Source organism: Argentina silus (genome assembly GCF_951799395.1).
Source record: "Argentina silus genome assembly, chromosome: 4".
Classification (NCBI taxonomy): Eukaryota; Metazoa; Chordata; class Actinopteri; order Argentiniformes; family Argentinidae; genus Argentina; species Argentina silus.
The window spans coordinates 22,653,766-22,663,864 of NC_139658.1; the positions used below are offsets into that span (position 1 = coordinate 22,653,766).

A 10,099-nucleotide genomic window follows, 5' to 3' on the forward strand; every position below is an offset into this window, starting at 1 on the left:
CCCCCCCCCCCCCCCCCCCCACCTTCCACAGTACATTCTCCACCCACAACAAGTCTATTGGCTGTTTCAGCCGCCCTGATTTCTTGAAATGAATACTTCTCAGCATCCTCTGCCCATCCAGCTCATTACGATCCATCTTCCACTGGAGGGTCCAACACAGCAGTCTCACTGAACGACTAGGAGCTGAGTCAGGTATGGAGAAGTCTTTTGTTTATCTTTTATTTCCATTATTTGGTGATCTGGGGCTTAACTTTATGATTACATTTTATTTAGTCTAGTGGATTAAATAACATTTTCAATTGACTATGCATTTTAGTTTAGGCCTAATATGTGTACTTATTTTGAACTGTTTAATCCTTGCAGTTATTTTTCGGAATGTATAGTTTTTTGTGCACTGTGGCAAACCACATTGATAACTTTACCTCATTTGTAGGATCAGAGGTGAAAACATGAGGGTGCTTTTGAGTTTCATCGTGTGCACCTTGGTGGTTCTACTGAGCATGGGTACCTGTGCAGCAGGTAAGCCACTGTTTATAATGCTAGTAATGTTTTGCAGCAGGGGAAGCTGGTGGAGGTAGAAATCGGAGGGCGGGTTCATTTGAATGCATGGAATGGAATGAGGAATTGGTATCAAACACGTTACTCGTTCCATTCCATGGTTTACAATGAGACCGTCCTCCAATTTCTACCTCCACTGGCCTCCCTTGCACTATTCACAATGCTAATAATAAATAATTCTGCAGGTATGCCAAGTTTTTAACCTGTAACAGCAAAAGTTTGAGTATAATTCCGGTGAAAAGTGTAGGCCTACATGTACAACAGGGATCTTGACATGGAAGATCATTTCAATGAAAACATGAGAAAACGTGAACAAAAATTTATAATTGTGGACTGTAACTTTAGCCGTGTCATGTTTTGCTGTTTGACCAGTGAATGCACTTGTCAGTGTCCCTGTCTGGTGGCACCGTGCCAGTGGATATACTCATGTTTGTGCCAGACTCCTCATGTCCTCGCTGCTGGACTTGGTCGAACTTCTCAGGCTTGAAGAGCCATAAATGGCATAACTGTCAGCTGGGCATGGGATCAAAGTGAGGGTCCATATCCTGTCTGGCACCGACCATCGCCTACTCAGATAGAGAGGGAAGCAAGCCAGCCGACATGCTCACAAAGACGGTCATAAATCAATTCAGCACAGCAAACAAAAAGGCCTGTGTTTAAGAGTAGCCAAAAAGTGACAGGTCCCCGAGGAGCTTGTATGCGTGTCAGTTTCTCAATAGGAGGAGCTGATGGTTGTCAGGAGTCCCCCTGTGGTACTGATGGAGCCCCGAGGTCTTAGCCTGAATCAAGGCTTTTGGTACTCTTTGACTGCCCTCCCACCCCACAGTGCCACGGCTTTGTGGCTCCCTTTGTGACATGCCAAACTGGTTTATAGCCGTAAATAGATTGTGGTGTTTTTAGAGACCTTTCAAGAGGGGGAAAGGAGTCCAGGCCAGCTCTCTGGGATGCTGCCGGAAACCAATGGTGACTGAGAGAGAGAGGGGGGGGGGGGCGTCAATGCACCCCCACGTTCACCTCACACTATCTGCTGAGGGGTCACTGCCTCAGGGTTAGAAGAGCTAAAGGTGGCTACCACACAATAGGCCCTTTGATTCCGCCTGCGGCTAAATTTGGAGGGCACTCCCGTCGTGAAAGGAAAGCGGTTGGTGACTCAGTGATGTCGAGCCTGTGGGACCGGAAAGACACTTTGGCAGAGCGTCAATGCTAATGGTGGAAGGAGCAGCACTAAACTGGCTTGTGCCCTCTCATCCGACTCTACACTGGGTCAGCGTAAACGCTGTTGTCTCATGCATTTCCACCTCTTTCTCTCCCCCTTTAAAACAAACAGTACGGACAGACTTGAGAATCACCACAATAAAGGTAATTCTTCTCCCACCTTCTGGCACGTCCACTTACATTGACTCACTTGCTGCTGCATGGATGCGGTGTCATGTATGAACTGTGCCTTGGTGTCTCGTTTTTGCAGCAAGATCCATACACGATGTCCAAAGGCTCCCAGATGGAGGGCTACTGCATGGACCTGCTGTCTGAACTGTCCAAGAAAGTGGACTTCAAATACAACGTTCACCTGGTCAAAGACGGCTCCTACGGCAGGCAGGACGACAATGGGGACTGGAATGGGATGATCGGGGAGGTGGTGAGAGGGGTGAGTCCAGGACAGTTAGCAGAACCCACCGTCTAGACGTACAGGAAATAAAAAAATGTGTGATATTGTGAATGCAGACAAAATGTAAATTGCGTGTGTACAGCAGGTGAGGCTGGTGGAGGCGGAAATCGGAGGACGGGCTCATTGTAATGCATGGAACGGAATGAGGAATGGTATCGAACACAAATACACCATTCCTCATTCCATTCCGTGCATTACAATGAGCCGGTCCTCCGATGTCTACCTCCACCAGCCTCCACTGGTGGTAACAGGTAGCATGTACGTTTACCTTGTTGTCGCTGTAGGAGGCAGACCTTGCGATCGCTCCTCTGACCCTCACTGCTGCGCGGGAGAAAGTGGTCGGGATGACCAAGCCCTTCATGCAGACGGGGATCAGCATCCTGCTGCGTAAAGACATCTCAGAGGAGTCGGGCTCCTTCAGCTTCATGACCCCCTTCTCAGCAGAGACCTGGGTGGGGATCCTCGTGGCTTACCTGGGGACCGCTGTTTGCTTCTGCATAGTGGCAAGGTGAGTTATATAAGAAAATATATAAGAAAATTGGATATTGGAAGTGATATTATTTATTTAACTTATAAAAGGGTTTCCTGTTATTTGACAAGTAAGCACTTCTGTTGCATCATCTTTTGGGGTATGGTTGGAGGGCTGGAGCTAGGGTTAGGGCTGGAGATAGGGTTAGGGCTAGAGCTAGGGTTAGGGTTAGGGCTGGAGATAGGGTTAGGGCTAGAGCTAGGGGTAGGGTTAGGGTTGGAGCTAGGGTTAGGGCTGGAGCTAGGGTTGGAGGGCTGGAGCTAGGGTTAGGGTTGGAGCTAGGGTTAGGGCTGGAGCTAGGGTTGGAGGGCTGGAGCTAGGGTTAGGGCTGGAGCTAGGGTTGGAGGGCTGGAGCTAGGGTTAGGGCTGGAGCTAGGGTTAGGGTTGGAGCTAGGGTTAGGGCTGGAGCTAGGGTTGGAGGGCTGGAGCTAGGGTTAGGGCTGGAGCTAGTATTAGGGCTGGAGCTAGGGTTAGGGCTAGAACTAGGGTTAGGGCTGGAGCTAGCGTTAGGGCTCGAACTAGGGTTAGGGCTGGAGTTAGGGTTAGGGTTGGGCAGGGTAGGGCAGTAACTCCTAACTGAAGGTGTTTCACACAAACATTCCCCATGTTAACGCAGACTCAGCCCGTGTGAGTGGAGTCAGCCCCAGACGGAGGAGAACAGCTTCACCCTCCTGCACAGCCTGTGGTACACCGCTGGGGCTCTCACCCTGCAGGGTAACTAATCAAAACATCTAATCAAAATCAATTTTTATTGATCACGTACATCGGCCGTAAGTGATGTAGTGAAATGCTTTTGGAATCCAGCTCCTTGTTCAACAACAACCAATAAATCAACAATACAATATAATGAAGTAATAATAAAGCAATGACTGGATGGGGCTTTCCTACCTCGGGGGCATTTCAGCCAATGGGCTGTCTGCACTAAGAACCTCCGCATTTTCCTACCCCTGTAAATTCCGAACGAAATGAGGAACGAGGAAACACACACGTTTGATACCATTCCTCGTTCCATCCCATGCATTACAATGAGCCCGTCCTCCGATTTCTACCTCCACCAGCCTCCCCTGCTGTAAATGTGAATGAGACGATTGAGTGTCGCACTCTGCGTTGCGCAGTGTCCCCCGGAAACTAACGTGCAAGGATAGCCTTTTCGTGACGTCACTTAGTGCAAAGAGCCTATTGCCTTCTCAAAGCACGTACAAACAGCCGGACTGTGTGACTCTGTTTCGTTTTCGATGATGATTCAAGTGTTCTTTCTTCCACGTGCTCAGGTGCCGGTCCACATCCCAAAGCCCTGTCAGGGCGGGTCATCTGCTGCACCTGGTGGTTGTTTGCCGTGGTGCTCCTGGCCTGCTACTTCTCCAACCTCAGCTCCTCGCAGGCCTTCGACGCCACTCAGCTGACAGTGAAAGGGTTTGAGGACTTGGCCAACCAGGAGGTGATTGAGTACGGGACTCTGTCTGGCTCCTCTACACTTGCCTTCTTCAAGGTGAGGATTGTGCAACACACACACACACACACACACACACACACAAACACAAACACACACACACACACACACACACACACACACACACACACACACACACACACACACACACACACACCCTTCCCCCTCCTCCTCTAGCCTCAAAAAGAATTGGCTAATAATGCACCCGTCTTCCCAGTTCCGTCGCCAGCATGCTATTGGCTAACTCAGTCTCCTCTCCCTCCATGTTTGTTTGTTTGTTTTTCCTCTCTTTTGTCGTCGTGCAGAACTCCAACAACCCAGACTATCGCAGGATCTACGAGCACATGGAGAGAACCAAGAGTCTGGTCTCGTCAATGGACGAGGGGGTTCGCAGGGCGAAGGAGGGAAACTTTGCGTTCATTGGAGAGTCTGTGTCGCTGGACTTGGCAGCGGCACGGCACTGCGAGCTCGTCCGGACCCATGAGGTCATCGGCATGAGAGGGTACAGCATCGCAGCCACCCTAGGTGAGCCGACTGTCGTCGCAGTGTTATTTAAAAAAAATAAAAAATGTTTTTTTTAACCTTTATTTAACCAGGGAAGACCCGCAATTATGTCATCATGGACCAGAATCTCAAAGGAATGTTGACATGGCACGACAGTGGAGATCAGATAGAAGAGCAATTGATCATTGATTGACTTTTCCTTAACAAGCCAACTGCAGGTGCAAAATCACACTTCAATTTTACATCCTCCAGGCTCTCCCATGCTGAAGAACCTGAGTGTGGCCATCCTGCAGCTGAGCGAGGCTGGGGAGCTGGACTACCTGCGCAGTAAGTGGTGGGCCAGCAGCTGCATAGCTGAGACAGCCAAGGCTTCCACCCTGCAGTCCCACAGTATGAAGGGGATGTTCCTGGTGCTGGCCTTGGGGCTGGGGCTGGGAGTGCTTCTGGCCCTCATGGAGCTCACCTCCAAGACCCGGAGCAGTGCTGGGGAGCAGAGGGTGAGCACACACGCACACACGCACGCACGCACGCACACACACACACACACACACACACACACACACACACACACACACACACGCGCATGCAGGAATTGTGTAAAATATGAATAGATAACAAGATCACCCTATTGTCTAAATATCGATATATTTATGCCTTCCATATAAATATTTCTTCCCACAGAAATCATATTGCTCAGTGTTGTCTGGTGAACTGAGTCAGCGTCTGAGGAGCACCAATGTTAACAGACCCCAGGAAACTGCAGACAAAGACAAAGCATGAGGAGCTAATACATCAGTTACTGTAGCCGCCTAAAGGCCAACCAAGCAACGTCCCCCCCCAGTGTATTTCCATTGGAACGTATTGACATGAAAAACGTACTAGCTTATTCGCCCTTATTGAAAGACTTTTTGTTTCACGTTAGAGAACCCCTATTGTAAGTGTTAGCTGTTAACAAAGTCACAATTGTTTGTGAAGTCTTATACAGCACCACAGAGAGTTCGTGGGTGTCAGAAATGCTAATTGTGGTTGTTTTATGATGTGTGTGTTAAATGCAGGGGGATATCTAATTTACATAATAAAGAGTGATATATTAACTTGTTGTATATTAATAATACTAATGATAATATATTGTTGTTTTGTAGCCTTGATGACATGTCATATCAGAGTTATGTTATATGATATGCAGTACAGCTTGATCTGACAACAGAACATTTTATTTAGAAGAGCAACTTTCTGTCACACATTTACACATTTTCTTTCTACTGATTTAGAAATACACGGGCAGTGAAAAAAGTAGAAATGAGAAATGCTTCAAAGAGAAAATGACATTTACCTTTCAGTAGTTAAAAACTAAAAAAACAGATTATTGCTTTCAATTAATATGATGTACAGTAGTGCATTATTATCAAAGTACTTTAGATAATCATATTTGTATTGTATTGTAGTGCTATCTAGTATGACTATCTCCACAGAATACTTCTTCTTCTATATTATACAGTTTTTTGTACAATTGGCATCACACATTTTTCACATTTATTTCAAAACTATAAAACCGTTGGTTCAAAGTTTGTGCGATCATCGAATGCACACACAGATAAGTATTATGTCATACAATGATGTCGATGTAAACGTTACAACACAATATTTTAAAATAATAAAACCAGTCTAACAAAGACAATGTGTGTTGAGCCTCTGTTTCCCTCAGACGTACGTACATGTATGTACCAGTTAAGTATTACATCAGATTGGGTGTTTTACTTTGAGGGCCATTTTTAAATTTTCATGCAAACTTTCATGCTAATTTTCCCATACTTTGATTACAGCTGCGTATCTTAAATCAGTACGCTGACCACAATACCACATACATCTAGCTGACTTAAAGAATACCTTTATGAAAATATCTAATGTTTGTAACTTCAATGAATAGTGATGTTTCCAAAGTTATTTCCTGCTTCCATGCTTAGTCCAGTAGGAATTCCCACTGCTCTGGCGATCCTTAAAGTGTAGAGCGTCCTGCGAATCAAACACAAACAAATAACACAATCATTACTTTGACTCCAGAGACAGCAATCAAGATGATCTGCAGTTCACACAGACACACACTTAAAACTCTTTTGCGACTCTAAAATCATTCATCGCTCTCTGGCTCGGCCACAGTGGAAACAGGAGTCATTCACTCTCACCGTTAAAAAAGAGTGGTGATTTGCAGCGGATTTCCTTCATCTTCTGATTGAAGAGGGCGTTCATCTCCCGTTGCAGGGTGCCCTCCGCCCTCTGTTCGTCGGCTGGCACGCGTGAGGGCAGGAGCTCCAGGCTGTCCACACTGCCATTGTTGCTGGAGTCACTGTCAGACAGGCAGAGGCCGTTGGGTATGGGTTTCACCTGGCTGCCGAAGCTGCCATAGTTCTGAGTGGGAGGCGGCTGCCAGTTTTGAGGGGGAGGAGGCTGCCAGTTTTGGGGAAGAGTGTCCTGCCAGTGCACTGCAGTCCTGCGGTTCACCATCGGGGTGAGGACAGAGGAAAGCTGTTTGCGTGGACAACTGCGCGAGCGGGTGTTCCTTCGGAAGGGGCTGGGGGGGCGTTTGAGGATTGGGGTCTCCAGGGTCCTTCTGACCCTGGGAGGGGTTGGTGGTGGCATTAGGGGCCGGGGTATGGGCTGGGGCTGGGGCTGAGGCTGGGGCTGGGGCTGGTGTTGGAGCTCAGGGTTTGGCTGGGACTGCGACTGGGACTGGGTTTGTGGCTCAGTCTGATTTAAAGGTTCTGACACAGAGTGAGGTTCAGGGTCAACACTGATCTCTGACCCAGACGTTGATCCTTCATGTCCTCCTATGTCCACATTCTCAAAGGGCCACTGAAACGCCTGACCTGGTCCCGGGCTGTCCTGGCCTGGCCAGACCGGCCAGTCCTGGGGCCAGTCGGGCTGAAACGGCTGGTTCTCCAGCTCTGGACTCTCAGGCGGAGATGACTGGGACGAGCCCTCTAAATCGGGGCTTGTGGCTTTAATGCACGGAGTCAGAGCCATCCCGGAGGTGGAGAGGGTGGAGGACATGCGGGTGAGGACGCTCTTCTTCTTCTCATGCAGCGGGTCCAGGATTTGCACCCTCTGAGCACGCTTCAGTGGTTCGCTCATCGCCCCCTTGTGGATGGAGGCCTTAGCTGCAGGCCCCAGAAGCTCGGCTGACATGCTGCCGTTCCGGCTGCTGTTCTGGGAGTAGGATTCCAGGTCCTTACGGGAGCGTAGCGGATAGCCGTCGTCGGAGGAGTGAGCGGAGAGGTCCAGCGAGACCTTCTTTGGATGACCGGTGGTGTGCCTCTTGGCTTTTTTGATCAGACCCTTCACTGCGTTACTGGACTTGAGCTACAGGACAAAAACAGAAGACGAGCTAAGATATGTCGGTTGAAGTCGAATGCGAGAGAGAATGATATCGGTGTGTGAATTTCCTCAGGGGAAATCGAACCTAACTATCTATTGTTATACAGATAATTGTTTGAGTCTGATTTTAACATGAATGTTCAAAAAAAAAGACATCCCAACACATCCCAGTGCTTACTGTACCTTCCCTGTGATGTCATTCATAGCAACATGAACAAAGATGGAAGCCTCCTCCATGCCCTCTAGGTAGACATGTCGATAACCTTCAAAATGAATCATAATTTATACACATGAACCTCATAAACATGCACATGTTGTTTAACAGCAAAATCCACAATGGCTGTACTGTGTGGTGCTGTACTGTAATGCAGGGGAGGCTGGTGGAGGTAGAAATCGGAGGACGGGCTCATTGTGATGCATGGAATGGAATTGGGAATGGTACCAAACACATTACAATGAGCCCATCCTCCAATTTCTACCTCCACCAGCCTCCACTGCTGTACTGTTCTGTACTATATCCTGACTCTGGTGACTGATGATAAGTGTCACATTTCTAAGTGTAAAACTCCAGAACTGAAACAAGCAGTCAGTCATCTACTCTACCTGGCATCATGCTGTTGAAGCCTATGGTCCTCTGCCCAATGAAATCTCTCCCTATGGAGTCATGGTCCCACACCTGGAAACGCACCAGGGCGATCTGGGGCATGTGGAGGGTGAAGACCAGGGTCTCCTCCCACATGGGGTTGAAGCCTGCCATGGACAGGAGGGAAGCGCTTTAGTGCTTACTGAGCCATTACTGAGGGATTAACACTGGGAATGAGCAAAAGCTTAAAGTGTTGCGGTGCAATGCATCTGATTGGTAATGTGTCAATTGTACTGGTCCCTACTCAAATAAATGATTAAAATGAAAAACAAAGAATTGATGTGAAGAGGGTTTGATTGGATACCAAAATGCCTTGTGTTATGAATAAGCACCTTGTAAAGAATGTATTAAATACCTAAATAAAAACTCTTTGTGAATCTTTTTGTGTTCCAAGATCAAGTTCATGCTCACCGTTGTCATCCACGACCCTGGTCTGCACCTTGCAACAGTCGATAGGCAGACCAATGATCTCCACCTCCACGAAAGGATCAATAATCTGGAGCAACACGGAAAACATGTCTTCACATACAATACATGGTCATCAGGGGAGGCTGGTGGAGGTAGAAATCGTAGGACTGGCCTATTCCATTCCAAGCATTACAATGCATTACCTCCACCAGCCTCAACTGATTGTCATGACAGGCAGATCCCTTCACACAAAAGAGCCTTTTTAGAAGAAGAAGAAGAAGAAGAAGAAGAAGAAGAAGAAGCAGAAGAAGAAGCAGAAGAAGAAGAAGAAGAAGAAGAAGAAGAAGAAGAAGAAGATTTGAAGAAGACAGTTCTCAGAGACAGTTCTCAGTTCTTTATGTCCCCAGTGTCCAGTTATGTCTCACCCACAGAGATGATATTTGTCTGTGGTCTCACCTCCCCCCTGTCCCCCAGTATGGAGTATTTGGGTTTGGGCAGCTGCTGTCCACTGATGATCTTCAGAACCAGCTGAGTCTTCCTCTGTCCAGACAGAGGGTCCTCCAGCATGGGGTTAAAGGCACCTGGAGAAGACCAAGACAGCTCTCATTCTCAGAAACAGGGACAGTGCACATCAATAACATTTCTGTAAATGAGCCAGAGTTAGCCAGAAAGGCTAATTTCCATCTGCAGTCCCTGGAAGGGTAGTTAAAAACATACACAGAGTGAATCAAACAATAACATATATCATAAACATGCTATGCATAGTGTGGACAGACAGAACTGTAACTGCACCAAGAGAAAGATCAACAAACCAGAAGACACTAGCATATTATCTACATGTTTGTTTGAGCTACAGTACAGTCCTTATCTCATACTCACCTTTGCACATGCACCTGGGCTTTAGAAGGTACCCACAGTTCCCATTGGCTGAGAACTTGGCCCTGTTCAGCTCAAGCATGCGACCCTCCG

General features: G+C 47.6%; 2 protein-coding genes across 2 annotated transcripts in view; one reads left to right on the forward strand and one right to left on the reverse strand.

Annotated features, from left to right (window-relative positions):
* Positions 1–449: 449 nt before the first annotated feature.
* On the forward strand, positions 450–5,784 carry grik6 (glutamate receptor, ionotropic, kainate 6; the record flags this gene model as incomplete). Its single annotated transcript, XM_083669316.1, has 9 exons — positions 450–519; positions 1,886–1,917; positions 2,024–2,203; positions 2,509–2,732; positions 3,370–3,467; positions 4,025–4,242; positions 4,509–4,728; positions 4,960–5,204; positions 5,389–5,784. The coding sequence occupies 9 exons, from the start codon at positions 450–452 to the stop codon at positions 5,485–5,487; spliced, it is 1,386 nt and encodes a 461-aa protein (XP_083525442.1). The 3' UTR covers positions 5,488–5,784.
* Positions 5,785–6,876: 1,092 nt separating this feature from the next.
* plch2b (phospholipase C, eta 2b) overlaps positions 6,877–10,099 on the reverse strand; it is a gene marked incomplete at both ends in the record, with an annotated part of 13,656 nt that continues 10,433 nt past the window's right edge. Inside the window, 6 exons of the mRNA XM_083668546.1 lie at positions 6,877–8,064; positions 8,263–8,342; positions 8,683–8,829; positions 9,134–9,218; positions 9,587–9,711; positions 10,010–10,099. The exon at positions 10,010–10,099 is cut by the window's right edge and continues 18 nt beyond it. Of these exons, the coding sequence (XP_083524672.1) occupies positions 6,877–8,064; positions 8,263–8,342; positions 8,683–8,829; positions 9,134–9,218; positions 9,587–9,711; positions 10,010–10,099 (1,715 nt within the window). The remainder of the gene's footprint in view (positions 8,065–8,262; positions 8,343–8,682; positions 8,830–9,133; positions 9,219–9,586; positions 9,712–10,009) is intronic.